This window comes from Aotus nancymaae, unplaced genomic scaffold, assembly GCF_030222135.1.
Source record: "Aotus nancymaae isolate 86718 unplaced genomic scaffold, 86718_ANA_hifiasm-v0.15.2.pri h1tg000006l, whole genome shotgun sequence".
Lineage (NCBI taxonomy): Eukaryota > Metazoa > Chordata > Mammalia > Primates > Aotidae > Aotus > Aotus nancymaae.
The window spans coordinates 96,388,332-96,410,948 of NW_026988417.1; the positions used below are offsets into that span (position 1 = coordinate 96,388,332).

General features: G+C 36.6%; 1 protein-coding gene and 1 long non-coding RNA gene across 2 annotated transcripts in view; one reads left to right on the forward strand and one right to left on the reverse strand.

Moving 5' to 3' along the window:
* The window catches only part of CFAP97 (cilia and flagella associated protein 97), a 31,559-nt gene extending 14,712 nt beyond the window's left edge, over window positions 1–16,847 (forward strand). The window contains exons 3-5 of the mRNA XM_012452850.3: window positions 11,276–11,541; window positions 15,249–15,399; window positions 16,416–16,847. Coding sequence (XP_012308273.2) covers window positions 11,276–11,541; window positions 15,249–15,399; window positions 16,416–16,546 — 548 coding nt within the window. The 3' untranslated portion in view covers window positions 16,547–16,847. The remainder of the gene's footprint in view (window positions 1–11,275; window positions 11,542–15,248; window positions 15,400–16,415) is intronic.
* Window positions 3,752–9,174, reverse strand: LOC105717569 (uncharacterized). Its single transcript, XR_001107554.2, has 2 exons — window positions 5,117–9,174; window positions 3,752–4,379 (listed from the first exon to the last, which is right to left on the reverse strand). It is a non-coding gene; the product is annotated as an uncharacterized LOC105717569 (long non-coding RNA).
* Window positions 16,848–22,617: the final 5,770 nt, after the last annotated feature.

A 22,617-nucleotide genomic window follows, 5' to 3' on the forward strand; every position in this document is an offset into this window, starting at 1 on the left:
AAGTAAATTTTAAAAAAGAAAAGTAAATCAATCCTACTAGTTTCTACTCTTCAGTGACTTACTCTTATATTAAAATAACATCTGAAGGCTGGGTGCAGTGGCTCACACCTGTAATCCCAGCACTTTGGGAGGCCAAAGCAGGCAAATCACAAGGTCAGGAGTTTGAGACCAGCATAGCCAAATGGTGAAACCCCATCTCTACTAAAAATAGAAAAAATTAGCTGGGTGTAGTGGTGGGCACCTGTAATCCCATCTACTCGGGAGGCTGAGGCAGGAGAATCACTTGAACCCAGGAGGCAGAGGTTGCCGTGAGCTGAGGTCGTGCCACTGCACTCCAGCCCAGGCAACAGAGTTGAAACTCCCATCTCAAAAAATAAAAATAAAAAAAATAGCATCTGACCTGGAGCAGTGGCTCGCACATGTAATCCCAGCACCTTTGGAGGCCAAGGTGGGCAGACTGCTTGAGGAGTTTGAGAGCAGCCTGGCTAACATGGCAAAACTCCGTCTCTACAAATAATACAAAAAATTAGCCAAGCATGGTGACACACGCCTATATTCTCAGGTATTCTGGAGGCTGAGACATGAGAATTGCTTGAGCCTGGGAGGTGGAGGTTGCAGTGAGCAGAGATTATGCCACTGCGTAGCAGCTTGGATGACAGAGCAAGACTCCATTTCAAAAAAAAAATTATATATGAATTTTGTCTGTGTGTTGATTAGTTAAGCTAGAGCATATGATTCCCTGGGTGGGTGATTCATTGGGTTGATGGACAGCAGGCTGCAGCTGTCTCCAGCTCTTCTGGGTTTCCAGCACCAACCTCAAGTGCTCTAACAACAATTTTTAAATATGTTGGTTTTAGGACCCTTTTACATTCATAAAAATTATTGAAGATTCCAAAGAGCTTTTGTTTATATAGGTTATAGCTTATATCCATAAATATTTACCATATTAGAAATTAAAAATTAAAAAAGTGTTGATTTAATAGAAGCAATAAACTCATTATATAGTTACTATATAATGTAAGTAACCATCATGAAAAAGCTGTATATCCAAAACATTAGTGATTTTTGCTAATGTAGTGTCTGGTTTAATAGAACATAGCTAGATTCTGAAATCGGCTTCTGCTTATAATCTATTGTATATCTATTATAATCTATATATCATTGGCTAAAGGGTGTACAGAAAATCGGGCATATATAAAATGTGGTTCAAAAATGGAGGAGCATTTTAATAACCTTTTCAGTTTACTGTGGATTTTTTTTTTGATACCACAAGTAGTAGTTTCTTTTTTTTTTTAAACAGTCTCTCTGTCGCCCAGGCTGGATTCCAGTGGCATGATTTTGGCTCACTGCCATCTCTGCCTCCCAGGTTCAAGCAGTTCTCTAGCCTCAGCCTCCCAAGTAGCTGGGATTACAGGCGTGTGCCACCATGGTGGCCCAGCTAATTTTTGTATTTTTAGTAAAGATGGGGTTTCACCATGTTGGCCAGGCTGGTCTGGAACTCCGGCCCACCTTGGCCTCACAAAGTGCTGGGATTACAGGGGTGTGCCACCTCGCCCGGCCTGCAAGTAGTAGTTTCTTAGATGTTAGTTGCAATGTGAAATCTGAAATTAATCTCAATTAACTTTTCATCTTGCATTTCATAGTCTTTTACATTAAAACATATTGATCTTTCTTAATTGATTTTTAATGTGCATATTGGGTATTTGGAAAGTATTGTTTCACTGAGCTTACAAATGTTGGCAGGCCAGGCACAGTGGGTACGGCTGTCATCCCGACATTTTGGGTGGTAGAGTTGAGCAGATCACTTGAGCCCAGCAACATGGTGAAACCTTGTTTCTACAAAAAATACAAAAATTAGCTAGGCATGGTAGTGTGTGCTACTGTAGTCCCAGCTACTGGGGAAGACTGAGATAGGAGGCTCACTTGAGCCAGGGAGTTGGAGGTTGCAGTGAACTGAGATCACGCCACTGGATTTCAACCTAGGAGACAGAGCAAGACCCTGTCTCAAAAAAAAAAAAAGTTGGCAAATTTCAGAATACATATATAGAAATCATAGTTGTTAATATCACTACCAGTTGCATCAGAAAGCTCTTGAGAAGGTGTCAAACTCTTGGTGGCAGGTATAAGTTTACCCAAAATACTCTTTTTTGCTAAAAAGCTCAAATTTTATTATTGGTAACAAATACTGTCAACTGTTTTCCTTGAAGTGACAGAAGTGTTCTTTAAAATGGTATTTGTAATGCAAAAATTGGATGGTGTTGGAAATTTAAAAAAAATTCATGAACTAATGGAGATTGTTCACTAATACTGTGTAATAACATGTATCTTGATATATTTTTTTTTTCTTGTGTGTCAAATTTGCTGCCTTGCTCTTCTTTAATAATTTTTACTGTGATTTATATGTGTTTAAGCCATTTCCTGTTCAGGAAAGAAGAAAAAAGTGCAGCTCACTGCCAGCACTCGTTTCTTGGGGCAAATAAGAAATGTATTAAAAGTAGCAGCCTATTGTTTGGCATTAAAAAATATCATTCTCATAAAATTAGGTCAAAACTTAGATATTGAAGAGAGAAATGTTCTAGAAGATAAAATATTTAATATGTCTAATAGGCTTTATTTTTTAAATATGGGCTTGTTTGACTAAATCATTATTTTTAAGGAGACACTTCCATTTTTAAAAATTTTACAAGTACTATTTGATCTCACAAATTAAAAACCCCACTTTAGTATCCTAGGAATGAGGATAAAAAAGATCATACAAAAATAAGATATTGTTTCAGCCAATAAAAAGCTTTATATAGGACGAAAACACCCAACTCTTGGAATTTGTCAAGTTTAAAAAAAAAAACATCTAATAGAAAATAGTCTGATTTTTGGGCTCTTTGTTCAGGGTCATCAATGATTATCCAGGATTTTGAATACAAGAAAGGAATTCCGAATGAAACAATGTTTCTCATATAACAGGTCGCCCAAAGATAGAATAGGCTTCGGGGCTGATGGACTGAGGGGCTCAAAAACGTCACCAGGGACCTATTTCTAGCACTGCATTCCTCCGGCCCTGGTGTTGGCTTCATTTTTAGGCTGCTAGGAGATATCTGCAGCCGTTTTCAGTTTTCATCTTCAGACACAACATTGTCCAATGAAAGAGACAGTGTGTCTTCCCTGACTCTTGGAACGGAGGAAACGTTTTAAAGAAATTTCTCCCAGTCAACTTCCACTTAGGTCTCCTTGCCCAGAATGGTTTACACTCCCATTACTGAAGCAGTCATTGGCAAGGGAAATGGGATTATCCTGGGCCAATCAGGCTCACCCTGGAAGTCAGGGATCTGTTGAGTAGGAGGAAGATAGGTGTACAGTAATTGGGCAGCCAATTTTGTCCGACAGAGCTTCTCAAACTTTAATATGCATCCAGTTAACCCACAGATACTGTTAAAATGCAGATTCTGGTTCAGTAAAACTAAGGTAAGAGCTAAATCGGTATTTGTAACCAGCCCCTACTGGTGATACCATGCTGCTGATCTACGGACCCTGGTCTGAATATCAAGACACTGAGTAAACTGTTTGGTTCCATTGAAAATAAAGCATTCTTCACTCTTCCTGTCTAACCCATTTCTGAAACTTAATTGGATATAGAGAACATAAATATTTTTAACTTTTAAATAGGAAAAATAATCCTACCCCAAACGCCTGAAGAGTTCCCCAATTATAATTAAATCGAAATACTGTTGAAAAACATTTAAAACAAATGGTGAGCTAAAATGTAGAAAGGAAGCTTTATTTATAGTACTGCATAGTAAGGAGCCCCTGATAGAAGAGACATGCCAGTAGGTGGCACTCAGGGCTCTTGAAGGCACAGGAACAAATATGCATTTTGCCAGTTGGTACATCTGTTATTGGAGTCCATAATATAACAGTCCACCGAGGATTCTGTATAATAGTCAAGCATTTTAAACACGAATTATGACAGTCTATTATATAAGGTATTGCCATGATTTTTCAAAATTATCATGCTTGATTTACACAGTGAAGTTTTTCAGATCCAAAATTCTTTTCCTATTTTTTCTTTATTTTCCAGTATATAACTGCAGCTGTGGTCATGGTAGATGGCTGTGTATGCATAGCCGGGCTTGTGCCTTTTCTACATTCATCTCTCAGTACACTTTATCACTTTTAACTTCGGCTAAATAGGCTTTTCTAGGCTGCTTTGGCTTACCTAACTTCTTCACAGCCTTTTCCACTTCTTGGAACAGAAATCCACTTAGTGTGGGGAGGATGATAGTGATAGACGACATGTGAGCCTATCGGAGCACAGCCGAGGCAGGGATGCAGTATCCTCTCTACATCCTTTCAGTTTAAACATCGTCAGGCACTTCAGTACAGAGCTGCAGTAAGACAATTTACTGCTTAAGGTAGTGAAGACTGAGTAAATGATTTTGCAAGTTGTTAACAGCAGGTATTAGGGAGGGTTCAGATAATGAGGGATACCTGTAGAGCCAACCACATTAACATTTATTGGTTTAAAATAACTTTTGTTGTTTATGAAATGGAGATTTGAACTGTAAAATATTAAGCCTATGAAACAAAGAGTAATAAAAGAATGTAAAATTAAATCTGTCAGTATCGAGCATGGAATAATGAAGCAGCGTTGAACCAAGGTGAAGACAGTTTTGAAAGTGGAATAAAAAAATGTAGGCTTCTGGATGTTAGCGACATGGTCACAAAGAAGCCAGCAGCTGTTCTGAGCGGCAGGCACTTTACTTGTAGGAGGAGATTGTTGATAAAGGTTGCTAAGGTCCATTCTGACTTCAGAGTTCTTAAGGTTCTGTGAGAAATATTGGCAGAAGGGAAGATCATTGTAGACTGACATTATTAGATACAGGACTTTAAAGCGGATCTTTAAAGATTAGTAGAATTTCTGAATATTCAGCCTCTTTTAGCTCAAGGGTAGCTACTTGGGGAATTTCCCACCTCCATCAAAAGCTGTCTTTGCTTGTAAATGTCAAAAAATGGTCAGAATTAGATCCTTGACCTTGAGCTATAAATGCTTGAATAGGCAGAGAGGGCAAAAAGCGGAGTAGTAAGCAGAAGTTTAGACATCAAGTTATGGCATGAATCTCACCTATTTGGAGAGCGTTGAAGTTGTTGACCAGACTAGATTTGAAGGTATGTTTCATATTTTGTGTACATAAAATTAGGTCACTTTAAAAAGAATCTGAAATGGCAAAATTTAAAACATTTTAGAAATACATGGCCTCAAAATTTACTATATAGACTATGAAATAAACACTCCAGGATGTATTTTGAGGAGAAAAATGAAAGAAATGAGATTAAAGAAGCATTGATGAGCAGAGAAACTGCTATTTTTTGCTAAAATGATACCAGCGTGTGAGGGATTGAAGTAAAGGGCCTTGTTCAAGGGAAAGATACAGGCCCTGTTACACTCCCTAAGGAAGGAGCTGCCTGTGCGGAGATTTGCTGCCAGCATGTCCTGCCTGGAAGCACATTTCATCCTTGCTTCCTGGCAAACTGCAGGAAATCTCAATACCCTCAACACACTACAAGTATTGCCAAACATTTGAGAAAAGCAAAAATCAACAGAGAGGCACCAGACTCAGCTGAAGAATGTAATACTTCAAACTCTTAAAAGAGCAAGCTTGATGATTTTAGGATCTTTGAGGACAAAACTGTTTTCACTAATAAGACTATGCCTTGATTTGCTTGTTATTTATTTATTTATTTTTATTTTCTTGAGATGGAGTCTCACTCTGTTACCCAGGCTGGAATGCAGTGGCATGATCTCTGCTGACTGCAACCTCCGCCTCCCAGGTTCAAGCAATTCTCATGCCTCAGCCTCTCCAGTCGCTGGGATTACAGGCATGCACCACCATGCCCAGCTAATTTTTGTATTTTTAGTAGAGATGGGGTTTTGAGCCAGGCATTAAGCGAGTTGCAAAACTCTTAAACTCTGCCACTTGCTGACTTTTTAAAATAAAAATGTTGTGTTAACATATAATTGGTTTATTATTTTTAGAGGAATTAATATCTTTAAAACACTTAATTTCTAGTGTGGTAAATACTGGTAGATGTAATCCACATACATCTACCTCAGTCTTTAGGGGGGCGTAAGGGGTTCCTGAGGTCTAGGAGAATGGAACTAGAATAGGTGATTATTCATAATGCTACAAAATTTTGGATAAGATCTTAGAGAAAAAATTTTTTAAACTTAGTCGGTCTTCCAAAATAGAAAAGAATGAGGAAAAAAAAGTAACAAAAGTTTCATTAAAGATTATAGAAAAAGAGTACAAACAATGTAAGTGGGTGGTTTTAACTTATCAGAAGCACATTAAAAAATTAAACCAGAAGTATTGCTTAGCCTTAAAAATGAAGGAAATTCTGACATAATGCTATGTGGGTGAACCTTAGGACATTATGCTAAGTGCAATAAGGCAGTCTCAGAAAGACAAGTGCTGTATGATTACATGAGATACTTGGAGTAGTCAAAATTATAGAGACAAATGGTGGCTTCCAGAGACCAAGGGAAAGGAGCAGTGGGGAGTCAGTGTTTAATGGATACAGAATTTGTTTTACACAATGGAAGGAGTTTTGGAAATGGGTGGTGGTGGTTATGAAGTATGAATGCATTCAGTACCACTGAACTGTATACTTAAAAATGGTTAACTTGGTAAATTTTGTGTTCCGTGTGTTTTGCCACAGTAAAAAAATAAAACACTAGCCCTGTCTGATAGGGTTTCTGTTATGCTAAATATGAGTGCTCATAATATGCCAACAGAATTGGGAAAAAAGTAAACAAAATTCAGCCTAAAAGGATATTTAAAATAGTATAGGAAGAATGAAAATAAGGGCTAGAAAAATATATGCCAGGCATATCTCCTTTAACAAGGAGAAAGTAAAAGTGTATCAATCCTATTAATATACAAAATAGAACTCAAGATATGAAAATCACTAAAAGAAACGGAGAAGGGTGTTTCACATTAGTAAATGGGCCAAAAAGATAAATGTCATTGATTTGAAATGTATGATAAAGGCAAAACAGAACTGGACAATAACATTTGGGAAGCCATATCACCATGGGAGATAGATAATCAATATAAACCAAATAACAAACTAGCCATTTGCTTGTGGGATGCTCTTGGCCACAGGTATTTTGTCTGTCACACAGTGATTTTTAGAAGTGATGAAGTAATCAGTTACTTGTTGCTACATAACAGACTACCCCAACACTTAGGGAAGAGAGAGACTCAAAGGTAAGGGTGACTCCGTGGCTGGGACTACAGTCAACTGAATGCTGTGTACTCACATCAGGTGCCTGGGCTTGGTACAACCTGAAAACCAGAACTAAAGGGCCCACATGGGCTTCTCCGTGTGGCCTGGCTTCCTCACATGTCTCAACCTTAGCATAGTTGGACATCTTACATGGTGGCTCAGGGTTCTAAGCACGTGTGTTCCGGGAAACAAGGCAGAAACCTCGTTGCCTTTTATGACCTAGCCTCAAAAGTCACATAGCATCATTTCTTTCATGCTCTGTTGGTTGAAATGGTCATTCATAAACCCTTCTAGAGTTAACACAAAAGGGCATAAACCCTACTTCTTAATGGGAGAAGTGTCAAATAATGTAAAGTATAATATTTAATTTAAAGATTTTATATCTTAAAATCTCTTCAGTCCAACTTCTGGCCACAGATTGATTTACATTCTTCCCATATGCAAAAATGCACCCACCCTTTCCACAGATGCCCCTAACTTAGAGAGCCAGGATCTAAATCAGGTCCAGGTGCAGCTGAGATTCCTCAGGTGTGGTTTCTCCGTTACATCTCTCTGAGTACTTTGAGAATCTCCTGGGAGAGACTAGGGATGAGGAGCAGTTACTTTTACACTGCGTAAGTTTTGGCTTTTTTATATTCCTTCTAAATTTTGCTTGAAAACGGGCCAGTTCTTTTTATTATTTTTTTTTAGTTCATCTCTCTTTGTCCATTCTTATTGTGGGTAAAATAAACCACCAGTACTTTGAGCATCCTGCTTGGAGATCTGCTAGGCCAGGCCTACCAATGCAGTTGTTAGCTTTCACATTTCCCTTAACACCACAGGCACAGTGTTGCTAAACATTTGGCCATTTCATCCTCTCAGACTTCATTAACAGTCTTCTCCAGGCTCTTGCAGCTCTGCTGTCCACCCAAAGCTGGTCCACTTGTGCTAATTTTGTTACGGGAGCACCTTGTTTCCCGTGCCATAGGTAGGCACTTTGATCTGGTGTTTGAGTCTTCGCAGATTGCTGCTTCACACAACTAAGTTTTGTGGTGATGTGTTAGCAGAGCAATAGTAACTAATACAAAACAGAGAACATTTCCATCATCCTAGAAAATTTGCTTCATGCTCCCCTTTGATCAAAACCCACCCTTCAGCCTGGTGCAGTGGCTCACACCTGTAATCCCAGCACTTTGGGATACCAAGGTGGGTGGATCGCCTGAGGTCAGGAGTCCGAAACCAGCCAGGCCAACGTGATGAAACCCTGTCTTTATTAAAAATACAAAAATTAGCCGGGTGTGGTGATGGGCACCTGTAATTCTAGCTACTCAGGAGGCTGAGGCAGGAGAATCACTTGAACCACGAAGGCAGAGCCTTCAAGGAACCAAGATTATGCCACAGCACTCCAGCCTGGGTGACAGAGCAAGACCCTGTCTTTAAAAAAAAGACAAAAACCATTAGGGAAAAATAGCTTACTATTAATTTCCTTTAGAATTGAATTTTAAAGGGTTTGTAGATAAATTAATCTAGAAGACTTATTCTGTAAAATGTTTGTTTCTTGGAGGCAAGATAATTTAACATGTTTTATGCATCTAAATCTATTTCTCTAAATGTGTTCTTATCCAGGTTTTGTCACTAACTTGGTATAGTTTTCAGCAAATTACCAGTCATTAATTTCTTAATTTTCCTACTAGGAAGCCACTGTTAGTTTATTTTTTAAATTTTCTATACTCTTTGATAGTCTTTGGTTTAAATGTAGGGAAGTAGAGTTACTATTTTTGTGACCTTGCTCAAGTGATGTAACTTTTCTGCACCATACTTATTTTTATTATTTCTTAATTTTTGATATGGAGTCTTGCTCTATCGCCCAGGCTGGAGTGCACTGGTATAATCTTGGCTCACTGCAACCTCCGCCTCCCAGGTTCAAGCAGTTCTGCCTCAGCCTCCCAAGTAGCTGGAATTACATGTGTGTGCCACCATGCCCAGCTAATTTTTGTACTTTTAGTAGAGATGGTGTTTTACCATGTTGGCCAGGCTGGTCTCGAACTCCTGACCTCAGGTGATCCTCCTGCTTCAGTCTTCCAAAGTGCTGGGATCACAGGTGTGAGCCATCTTGTCTGGCCCGTACTTGTTTTTAAATGGGGAATTAAAAATGCCACAGCATAAAATGCTAAACATATTTAAAAAATTAACATAAGGACAGTCAAATAAAAACAAATAATGGCTAATTTTAAAATATTGTTTAAAAACCAGATCAAATATTCCTGTCTGTTAATCTGATATAGTGTATTTCTTTCTTTTTGGAGACAGAGTCTCGCTCTGTCACCCAGGCTGGAGTGGAGTGCAGTATGGCGATCTTGGCTCACTGTGACCTGCGCTTCCCGGGTTCAAGCAATTCTCCTGCCTCAGCCTCCCAAGTAGCTGGGACTACAGGCGCACACCACCATGCCTGGCTAATTTTTTTGTACTTTAGTAGAGACGGGGTTTCACTGTGTTGCCCAGGCTGGTCTCAAACTCCTGAGCTCAGGCAGTCCACCCCCTTCAACTTCCCAAAGTGCTGGGATTGCAAGCTGCCCTGCAAACCACCGTGCCCAGCCTCAGTGTATTCCTTTTCAGTATATACTTAACCTGAAACATTCAGCAAATTTAATACTTGTTGATGTTTTTTATAAATGTTTAGTAATAGGGGCCGGGCACGGTGGCTCACGCCTGTAATCCCAACACTTTGGGAGGCCGAGGCGGGTGGATCACAAGGTCAAGAGATCGAGACCATCCTGGTCAACGTGGTGAAACCCTGTCTCTACTAAAAATACAAAAAATTAGCTGGGCATGGTGGCGTGTGCCTGTAATCCCAGCTACTCAGGAGGCTGAGGCAGGAGAATTGCCTGAACCCAGGAGGCGGAGTTTGCGGTGAGCCGAGATCGCGCCATTGCACTCCAGCCTGGGTAACAAGAGCGAAACTCTGTCTCAAAAAAAAAATAAAATAAAAAAAAAATGTTTAGTAACAATTATGCTTATTGATAATTGTGATACGGAAATTTAAGAAGTAAGCATATTGATACAAATTTAATTTTATAGTATGCAAAATATTGTTACTAGTTAAAAACACCTTTATGTTTAATCGGCAATAAAATGTTTGACTTTTACAGTAGAAGTATTTGTTTTAATGACAATATTAAGATTTACAAATGCAGCATATTTTCTGGTTGAGTTTTGGAATATTCTGAGTTAGTTTTTGCATTGTTTCACTCAGTCATTGCTGAGGACATTTTTTTTTGAAGTATGCCTTCCAAATAAGAAAAACTGTACCTAAATTAAGTATTGTATTAAGTGGCCTCCACCCAGAGGTTTCTAACCTTTCCAGCAATTAAACTGCTGTAGGGAAGGATAAAATTGGTATAACAAAGGCACCGTCTGTAAATTATACCTGCCTGAAAACCAGTACTATATACATTTTTTAAGATAACTTTCATTGTTTCATGTATAGCTTTTATGCCTAAGGAACCCAGTGAGCATAAAATACTAAGCTACATCCGATTTTTTCCCTACACAGTTGTAAAATCTAGATGATTTTACATTTGGCATTAGTATTATTTTATACACACTTTTTCATGAACTAATACATATTTTTAAGTGTTAAAGCGTGTATCACAGGGCTGGGCACAGTGGCTCATGCCTGTAATCCCAGCACTTCAGGAAGTCTAGGTAGGTGGATCACCTGAGGTCAGGAATTTGAGACCAGCATGGCCAACATGATGAAACCCCATCTCTACTAAAAACACAAAAATTAGCCGGGCATCGTGGCGGATGCCTGTAATTCCAGCTACTCGGGAGGCTGAGGCAGGAGAATTTCTTGAACCCAGGAGGCTGAGGTTGCAGTGAGCCAAGATTGCGCCATTGCACTCCAGCCTGGGCGACAAGAGCGAAACACCATCTCAAAAACAAACAAAAAAAAAGCATGTACCACATATCTATTTTGTTTGACCATTTTTCCTTTTTTTGTTCTTTTCTGTAGCTTTTCTGCAATTAGATAAAAAAGGACCACAAAAACATCACTTTGATCAGCCTCCAGTAGCACCTGGGAAAAACTACTCTTTCACAAGAGAAGAGGTAAGACAGATAGATCGGGAAAATCAGAGGCTTTTGAAAGAACTATCAAGACAGGCAGAAAAACCAGGAAGCAAAAGTATAATTCCTAGATCGGCTGATCATCCCCCAAAGTTATATCACAGTGCTCTCAACAGACAGAAGGAACAACAAAGGATCGAGAGAGAAAACTTGGTAAGTAACTGACATAGTCATCAAAGAAAATGTGTTTGCACTGATTTGTACATCTAGCTTACAGGAAATCTAAATACAGCCAAATTTTCAAACTTCATTACATAAAAGCAGGCACAGATATATATGGTATGAAACATATGATGTGCTGTAAGTCTGGAAGATACAATATGTATTCTTTTTATCCAGGAAACTATATATTAAGAGACCATTGGCCAGATGCAGTGGGTCATGCCTATAATTCTGGCACTCTGGGAGGCCAAGGTGGGCAGATGGCTTGAGGCAAGGAATTTTAGACCAGGCTGTGCAACCTGGCAAAACCCCGGCTCTACCAAAAATACAAAAATTAGCTGGGCGTGGTGGCACGTGCCTGTGGGGTCCCAGCTACTTGGGAGGCTAAGGTGGGAGGAACATCCAACCCAGGAGGCAGAGGTTACAGTGAGCCAAGATTCCACCACTGGACTCCAGCCTGGGCAACAGAGCCAGACAGACTCCATTTCAAAAAAACAAAACCATTAAAGGAAAATATTGAAAGCTTCATTATTTATTTGACTAGATCAATTAAATCACTACAGTAGAACAGGAAATGGTATCCAAGGGTCAGATACAGTGTATCTTCTGTGAAGTTTCTAGTCACTAGTAAATCTCTATTATGCCCTGGGAAGCTAAAATAAATTGTATATAATTTATTTTAAAGGATCAGTACATCTCAAATAGGCCAAATTATTAGTCTGCTACTTAAATGTATGAAACATTGATTATTAGAAATCATACAGTTTTATATTCTAAGAAAATAAATATGGGAACTGTTAAAAATCTTCACGTATAAAACTATTATCACAGGATTTTTTTTCATAAGATTTAGTTCATAATAATTGCTGATATTTACTGAGCTCTTACTAAACACTAGACATTGTTCTGAGTATCTTCCAAATATTAACTTATTGAATCCTGACAACAGTTCTTGGAAGTAGATAACTGTTATTATCCACATCTTACAGATGAAAAAACTGAGGCTTAATTTAGCACAGAGCTACTAAATATGCAGCTGGGCTGAAATTTTAAACCTGGGTAGTCTCTCAAACTAGATTTAGATCCTTAATGAACACGTAAACACAGAGCTAAAATAATTTAGAAAGCTATTAAAATTATTAAGACCTTTTTGAAAATTAACCCTCTTTATGTTACCAGTGGAGTCCTATGTAACCATATACTTACCTAAACTTGTAACAACTATTTTGCACATTTCTTTGTTATACTACTAATCCCAAGAGTTGGGAAGCTAGGGATTACTATTTACAAAAACAGTAGTCTTGAACCCTTTGGGAGGATTACCCTGCATGTGGCAAGGAACAGAAAACTAAGCTAGGTGAAATGAGGTTGGTGGGACCTGAGATACATGATAGCTTCCACACATCACTTTAGCAGTATTCAAGATTCATTCATGTTTCATGAAAATTTGAAACTCCTGTATGTCACAAACATTTGGGATTACTTCCTTTGTTTTCGCCCTTGCACTTGGCACTGGGCCTATCTCATTTAATAAGCAATTACATCATGCATACTATTTTACAAATGTTAGGTATTATATCCTGAGAGCAGTCTTATAGTTACTATAGTTATAGAAGAGTAAAAGAAACACTAAGTGGGCAATTGTGGAGAAGAAAAAAGGTGCTGTAGAATGTGCACCAGGTGTTAATTTTGATCCAGTGGAGGTGGTACTCAACAGCCTTACTCATGAAGCTGAGAAAACACAAAGACATTAGAATACCTAGGTTCATTGGGGGTGTCTGGGGTAGATGGGTGGAGAGGGAGACGATAAGAGAGGTGCATGTTGGTATTTAAAGTAGTGGATTCAAAGAACTTAGATTATAAATAAGAGTTCCATTAGGTGTTACATAGATAAGGGCTTTTTCTCCCTGCAAACACCCCTAAGAATGGTTCTGTGTATGTGAATGAGAGGGTGGTAATTGTGACTAAGTATTTTTGTTTTACCAAGAAACTGAAATAATTTTACCCAGGAATAAATACTTCCTGAACACCTTTGGTCTTTTCAACAAGAAAAAGAGGATTGTCCTTAAGTCCCTGCTAAAACATTCCATTGTTAAAATTTGCACTTTGAAGGTAAGCTTTCTAGGCCTGACCCTCCAGGTGTCAATGGACTTGTGCCACTATGTATTTTTTTTATTCTTGGTATCAGTTTAAAATTCAGATAAGGCCCACAGAATAAGACTTTCCATGCATTTGCAAATTTCAGCATTATACCTACATTCTTTTTCCATCCAACTTGCACCATATCATTACCATCACTTTTTCATCATTCCTCAGCTACTACTCACATTCATTTAATGGTTTCTGTAAACGGTTTTAAGACAGTTGCGATGTAATGTAACATTTTTTTCTTTTTTAAGCTAGAGTGAGGGAATCAAGCTATGCTTAATGTTTAGCAATCACTTGTACTTGTATGCGTGTGGAAGAGTGTGTTTTGTTGTCACGTATTGGTACAAGCAGATGCAGTATAAACTCACAAACACAGATTTGAAAATAATGCACATACAGTGTTCAGATTTGAGCTTTTCTCATGGATTTTTGTGGTGTGGGCCAATATGGTATTTACATTATACAATTCCTGCTGTGGCAAGTAAATCACACTTTTTTTTTTTCCTAAAATGTTTTTCCCCATGTATCCTATTACAGATACTGATTTTGTTAATTATGATTCTCTTTTTTTTTTTTTTAGGATATAGCAATAATGCTATTACTGAAATGAATGATTTTCTTTTTCTGAAATGTAATCATTGATGCTTGAATGATAGAATTTTAGTGTACTGTAAACAGGCTTTAGTCATTAATATGAGAGACTTAGAAAAAATGCTTAGAGTGGACTATTAAGTGCGCCTAAATGAATTTTGCAGTAACTGGTATTCTTGGGTTTGCCCTACTTAATACACAGTAATTCAGAACTTGTATTCTATTATGAGTTTGACAGTCTTTTGGCATGACCAACAAATTTGATATTTGCACTAAGATTTTACTGGGAATGCAAGAGAGGTTTAAAGAGGATTCAGTAGTACGCATATAACTAATTTATGTCATGTCTATGAGAAAATCAGGTTTAATGTATTTTATTTCAACTTACAGCACCTTTCCTAAGACTAACCTGGCACAAAAGAATTCTGTCTCTAGCAAGCTTGTCTAACTCACCTTATTTTATAATTTGTTGTTGTTGTTCTGTTTTAGGCTTTTAGCAGCCTAAAGCCATGGTTTTTAGTTTCTGTCTGTAGTGATACACAGAAAAGAGTATACTAAGAACTCATCTCAGAAAAACTAAGAACCCATGACTGTATCTCTCTGCTGGACACCCCTGGATGAGCTGTTATATCATAGTGGTTTGGTTAGCTGTGGGATAGGCAAAAACCTTTGGATTTTTATGAAATTATATTATTTGAAATATGTTTTTCACATGGTATGTCAGGAATGATTTAAAATATTTTGGCTGGATGTGGTAGGTCTCACCTGTAATCCCAGCTACTTAAGAGGCTGAGATGGGAGGATCCCTTAAGCTCAGGAGTTCAAGGCCAGCCTGGGTGACAGAGTAAGACCTTGTCTCTTAAAAAAAAAGAAAAAAAAGTGAATGTCAGGCTCTAGAATGTATTGCCTTGTTAAAAATGATTTCTGTTTGACTTTCAAATTGATTGTCTTTATTGAAGGCTTTATTAAAGAGGCTTGAGGCTGTGAAACCAACAGTTGGTATGAAACGCTCAGAACAACTGATGGACTATCATCGCAATATGGGTTATCTCAACTCATCACCATTGTCGAGACGAGCCAGATCCACCCTTGGCCAATATAGCCCATTAAGTAAGCATATTCAGAATTATTTTATACTTATTTGTATCTTATATCCAAAAAAACGTAACTTATGTGATTATGATACTTCTCGAATGCGTTCTTTTATTTTTCACTGTCATGTTTTGTTTTATTTGTATTAATTCACTTACTTTGAGATTTCATTTACAGCATGTAATGACAGTGCAGGAAGGAAACCAGGAGGTAAAACAATTGAAAATATCAGTAGGTTCTTAGGTAATTGAAGGGTGACTTTTAATTTCAAAATTTATTAAAGGAAGAAATGCATAGATGTGCTGTTTAAAAGCTGCTGAAACAGTCTCCCTAGGTAGTTAAGAATTATTGCTAATAGCCTCCAGCCCTTATATGTGCTTTTTCTTACTCATTGGATAACTAAAACAAAAATTAGCAACCAGTTGTGTGCCCCAGAGAATACAGGAATGGAGTGACCATTTAGTGCTGGAGTGTGCAACATCTAGAAAGGCCAATGTCCTTTACAGAAGTCTATGCTGTCACTTCATGTTTGCATTCTAAGCTATGTAAAAACTTGAAGGTAATACTAAACCACTCAGTGCCACAGCTTTCCAGGGCCCGCCTGTATGAGTCTTAAAGTCTTAAATGACTAGGAATTCCATTTATTTCTTCTACAAACCGTGCTTCCACGGTCTAGTGACTAAGACAGGGTCTTATTTGAGTAACTCATGCTTAGCATTATCCCTGAATGCAGTAAGTTATTTGTTGATTAGATATATAAATGGTTATACAAAGTGATGTTTTTTCCACATGAATTATTTGAGAAGCTTTTAGAAATGTTTGTTTTCTGTGCCAATCTAGTGAATCAAAATCCCCTGGTGTGGCATCTGGATGTGTTTATTATATTTTTTAAGTTCCACAGGAAATTCTGAAGTACATTGCTAGTCAAGAATCATTGCTATTAGACTATTAGATACACATAGAATGTGGAAGAAAAGCTAGTCTGGACCTAAAGTGAGGAGTTTCTCAGAGATTTCCTCTGTGTATATTTTCAGGAGGGGCGTCCAGGACATCCAGTGCTACCAGTGGTCTCAGTTGTAGGAGTGAGCGATCAGCTGTTGACACCTCCAGTGGCCACCCTCGAAGAAGACTTAAACCCCCTAGTGTCCGTACACCTTGGTTATAAAACCCTTTTTTTTACTTTAAACATTGTTCACACCACTTTTATTGAAGTGCTTGTGCATATTACTATAACTCTCTATGTAAACATCCATAACACCGTTTTAGCAGTTTAAGGTGTACAACAGAGTTGTAATTTATTGTTATTCAGTGCAAAATTATTGTCAAAAAACTGATTTAATGTGAAAAGTGTTTCTTGAGGATATATTTATATGAAATGTATGTGCTCTTAATAGAGATATAGTGGTATGCATGTGTATCTTCTAATTATATAAATTGATTAAGTTGTCATGCTGACAAAATAGAAATGATAGTATCATTGCATGTTGTACCCAAGATGCTCACTATATAGTTTTCAATTTGTGTTATTTTCATTTCTTTATAGGGTGTTATACCATGAGCTTAGCTCCTAAATTTGGCTGGCTTTGTTTTTTATTTGCCTTAGAACTTACGTGGTATGACATAGCTTGATTTTATGAGATTTAACGCTTATGAAATAAATCTTGAAATTCGTTTTTATTGGTACAGCTGATCTAGATTTGATGAGCAGATTGCGAGACGCTTCTATTGGACCAATTCTTGTGATTTACCAGAGATGTCTAGTTATTGTATCAGTGCACTGATTTAGATCTTAAAAGTTTGATCAACCATTCCAAACCGTTTCAAATATGAACATCAGAAAGTTCAACTTAGAAGCTCCCCTTTTGTGTTTTTATACATTCAGGTTAAGTCCTATTAATGATTCTTAGAAATGAGGTAGGTTTTAGCGCTACAGTCTTCTAACTCGTGGATCGTTTAAGGACCACATCAGTTGCATCATAAGGAAAACCAAGTATTTGTTGAATCAGTGAAATAGCACTATCAGCATGAACAGCCAAGAAGCAGATCCTGCGGTGTGTCAGACGAACAGTGTTTTAGGTAATATTGTTAGCATGTGCGCTGTGATTTGGTATTTATTATGTTATTAGAGAAGACTTAGAAAGCTAGTATTTATAAGGCCTGAAAAAGAAAACTAAACTTTGAACAAAAAGGAAAATAAATCACACATTTGTTGAGGCTGCTGCTTTAAATATTAGCTAATTTTCTTGTTTTGGTTTAGTTTGATTTATTTGATTAAATCCTGGAAGTAATGTTTTTACCAGTCCCACATTTAAAGACCTAGTTAATCTCGATGGAATTGGTAATGGCAGATAGGGTTTAATATAGTTGACTTTTCAAATTAGAATATTTTTCTGTCAAACTTTAGGCTTTCATGTAACAAAGTATGGTATCTCACTGTTACCACTATTTTTCGCTAGTAGCCTTTTCGGTATACCTTAAAATATATTGGAAAGGTTCCATGTTAGATGACAAATCTTTTTTCAGTATGAATTTTTGATCTGTAGCCACGATAAGATTTTTATTTTTCAGTGCTCAGGCTCTGTAGCATGTATGCTGAATGCTTTTGTCCTTAGCACCTTTAATGGTAAGGTGTTACTGCATTTTACAAAACATCAATTCAAAATGTCTTGGTTTTAGTTTGTATTATTAGAGTTTGTTTAGGATAGGGCATGTGAACATGGGAGCAGGGTGGTTAAAAAAAAAATTCATGACCACAACCTGGCTTTAAGTTTCTGATTCTTTTGTGGGCTATAATGTTCACTCAGTGTTATTTGATGCCCTGTTCTGGTGAACAACTTATTATACCTGCTATATATATGAGCTTTAGCTATACTCAACCAAGGCTTTATTTTCTTTTGTTTTTTAACTTACTGTACTTTTAATGTTTATGTAACAACTTAAGTTTCAGGAGAGAGAAGGTAATGCTGAATTTAAAATTCACCATTTAACATCTGTCCAATTGTGAATTAATCAGTTTTTTAAAATTGATTTTTAAGTTGTTCCAGGAAAAAACATATATATGTTTTATATATATATAATTTCTTTATATATGTAAAAGATTACATATATTAAAAGATTACATATATAAAATCTCTTTATATATAGAGATTATATATATAAAATCTCTTTATATATAGAAAAAGATTATATATAGAAAAAGATTATATATATAAAATCTCTTTATATATAGAAAAAGATTATATATATAAAGAGATTAAAATCTCTATGAAGAGATTATATATATAAAATCTCTATATATATAAATCTTTTATATATAAAATCTACATATAGATTTTATATATAATCTCTTTATATATAATATATATTTATATATTTTATATATAGTTATGTATTATATATAAAATCTTTTTATATATATTTTATATATATAATCTCTATATATATAAAAGATATATAAAATCTCTTTATATATATAAAAAATTATATATATAAAATCTCTATATGAGATTATATATAAAATCTATATATGGAAGATTATATAAAATCTACATATATAAAAGATTATATATATTTGTATATTTTATATATATACATAATTTCTGTTCATAATGGTATTAGTCTCTGATTACATTTGATATTATCTTTGCTGCCACGTCAGGATACAACACATAATAATTTTGTAAATAAAACTGTACTTTTATGTACTAATTTAATGCTTTGGTTTTTATACTTTGAAAGGGGAAGTTCTTCGAAGTATTACTAATAACAGGGATCCAACTTAAAGTAAAAGTCAACAGTCTTTTTTAAGCAGAATTTACAATTCTGTTGTCATGGTTACTTATATATAATGAATATAAATAGATAAATAGGAGTTGGAAAATGTGGTGTATTCTCTAAGTCAAGGTGCTATGAAGTGGTTATAGTTTAAGGGACATTCTTAAGAAGGAATTACTTCTTTAGTATATTACTCATTTTCAAGAACATGAAAAAGTAAATGATGGTCTAGCACTATTTTATATATTTTTGACTTGTACTGAATATATGTACTTTGAAGATTTACGTCTATATCTAGAAAGTATACTAACCCAATGTCAAGTTATTAGGCCAGATTCTTGTTCGGTTATTTTTATCTTTGTCAAAAAATAAACTAATGTTGCCTCCTTTTTAGTAAAATTCTATGAAAGTTTTTTAACTATTAAAGTTATTTCTTAAGGGGTAGCTTTTGCACTTCCTCTGCTTTATTTTCCAGTTTCCATAAAAAGCCATTTCTTAGCTATTACTCCAAATAAATTTTTTGATTTGCTTAAAAATGTAGTGTGATGCAGTTGTTTTCAACCTGCTAACCGTAGTGTCCAAAGTAAGAAGGTGACTGTGATGGGTATGTAATAGGTGTGCATCTCATCTTCAGATTCTTCAAATATTGCATACTATGAAACATATTAAGACCAATTTAAATCCAAAGATGTGAGTTGATTATACTTTAATAATTAAATTCATAAAAAGTTCAGTATCTTCAATGCCAAAAAGTCTTAACCTATAAATACCATCTTAGAAAATGTGCTTAACAGTAATGGCTTATTCATTTCTATGAGTAAAGATTGGTAAGAAACTTAAAATTGACATCCTCTTAACATTTTCTAGTCCATTTTAATGTATTTTAGGGTATTAGAACTAGCCTGGCATAATGAAGAAAGAAATAAAAGAATTAAAGACAACTGAGTTTTGATCCTATGTTTATCTCTAAAATGCACTCTTGTTCGTGTTTTCAAAATTAGAATAACTTTTATGTGCCTTACAAGACTAAGAATTAGGAATAAAGTTAGAAGGATGTGTCAGTTATTTCTGTCTTTGAAAGTATAATATTTACATTGAAAAGAGTTTGCTTAAAATTATATTCTTAATCAGAATTTATTTAAACTAATTGCTTCTGTAAAATTGTTATGCTACCACAATACAGTGGACACTCTTAGAGCTTAAAAAAAAATGGGTTTTGTTGTTGTTTGTGTGTTTGTTTTGAGATGGAGTCTCACACTTGTTGCCCAGGCTAGAGTGCAATGGTGCAATCTTGGCTCACTGCAACCTCCGCCTCCCAGGTTCAAGCGATTCTCCTGCCTCAGCCTCCCCAGTAGCTGAGATTACAGGCACATGCCACCATGCCTGGCTAATTTTTTGTGTTTTTAGTAGAGATGGGGCTTTGCCATGTTGGCCAGGCTGGTCTTGAACTCCTGACCTCAAGTGATCTGCCCACCTCAGCCTCCCAAAGTGTTGGGATTACAGGCGTGAGCCACCATGCCCAGCCAATAAATATTTTTTAAAAGTAGCCATGCAAATCAACATTTCATATGTATTCTATATGAGTAATAAACACTGTAAAACTGCAAACATCAGTTTAGGAATTTTTTAAATGAAGGTTTAATAAAACTAGTGCCATTGGAATAAATTCCCAAGTAGCTCCTGCAGTAGCATATCTGAGCTCTCAACAGCAAAGAGAAAGAATGCTGTTATGGCAGAAAATTGTATTTGATTTTTTAATTCTGGTGACAGATTTTTAATTTATTTCAAGATATTTCTGGAGCCACCATAATAGACTCTTAAGATTCTGTGCTTCCATTTCAAAATTTATTTGGCAGGTAAGTTGCACTATTTTCTCCAGATGACACTTTTGAGGTTTAACTGGTTTATCAGTTCTAGTAGCCTTTAGGGTTTTCTAGATATGGAATCATATTGTCAGTAAAGAGAGGTAGTTTATTTTCCTGTTTGGATGCCTTTTATTGCTCTAGCCAGGACTTCTGATATTATGTTGAGTAGGAGTGGTGAGAGCAGGCATCCTTGTTTTCTCAAGGGGAATGCTTCCAGCTTTTGCTCATTCAGTATGATGTTGGCTGTGGGTTTGTCATTGAGGGCTCTTATTTTGATGTAAGTTCCATCGATGCCTAGTCTGTTGAGGGTTTTTTTAAATCATGAAGGGATGTTGGATTTTATCAAAAGCTTTCTCTGGGTCTATTGAGATGATTATATGGTTTTTGCTTTTAATTCTGTTTATGGTGAATCACATTTATTGATTTACATGTGATGAACCAGCCTTGCATCCTAGGAATAAAACCTGCTTAATCATGGTGAATTAATTTTTTGATGTGCTGCTGTATTCAGTTTGCTAGTATTTTCTTGAGAATTTTTGCATCTGTGCATCAGGGATATTGGTCTGAAGATTTCTTTCTTTCTTGTATCTCTGCCAGATTTTGGTATCAGGCTGATGCTGCTTCATAGAATGAGTCAGGGAGGTTCCCTTCCTCCTCAATTTTTTTTGGAATAGTTTCAGTATGATCAGTACTAGTTCTTTTTGGCATGTCTGGTAGAATTTGGCTGTGAATCCTTTGTTGGGTTTTTTATTTTTGGTAACGGATTCAATTTCAGAGCTCAGTATTGGTCTATTCAAGGTTTCAGCCTCTTCCTGATTCAATCTTGGGAGATGGTGTGTTTCTAAGAATTTACCCATTTCCTCTAGATGTTAAAATTTGTGTGCATAGAGTTGCTCGTAGTATCTCTGAGGATCTTTTGTATTTCCGTGGGTTGTAATGTCATTGTCTTTCTGATTATACTTACTTGGCTCTATTTTCTTTGTTAATCTGGCTAACAGTCTATTAATCTTGTTTGTTTTTTCAAAGAACTCTTGGTGTATGGATTTTTTGGGGGGAGTGGGGACAGGGTCTCACTCTGTCCCTTCAGGCTGGAGCGCAGTGGCATGATCTTGTCTCACTGCAACTTTTGCCTCCCAGGCTCAAGCAATCAGCCCTCCTCAGCCTCCCAAGTAGCTGGGACTACAGGTGCACACCACCACGCCAGGCTGATTTTTGTATTTTTAGTAGAGATGGGGTTTCGCCCTGTTGGCCAGGCTGGTCTCAAACTTTTGGCCTCAAGTGATCTGCCGATGTCGGCCTCCCAAATTGGTGGAATTACAGGTGGTAGCCACTGTACCTGGCTTTTATATAGATTTTTGCATCTCAGTATCATTCAGTGCTTCTCTCATTTTAGTTATTTATATACTGCGGTCTGAGAATGTGCTTGGTATGGTTTTAGGGTTTTTAAAATTTTTGGAGACTTGCTTTACGACTGAGCATGTGGTTGATCGGTGTGTTCTGTGTGCAGATGAGAATGGATATTCTGTGGTTGGGTGGAGTGTTCTGTAGAGATGTCTATGAGGTCCAATTGGTCAGCTGTTGAGTTTAGATCAAGCTT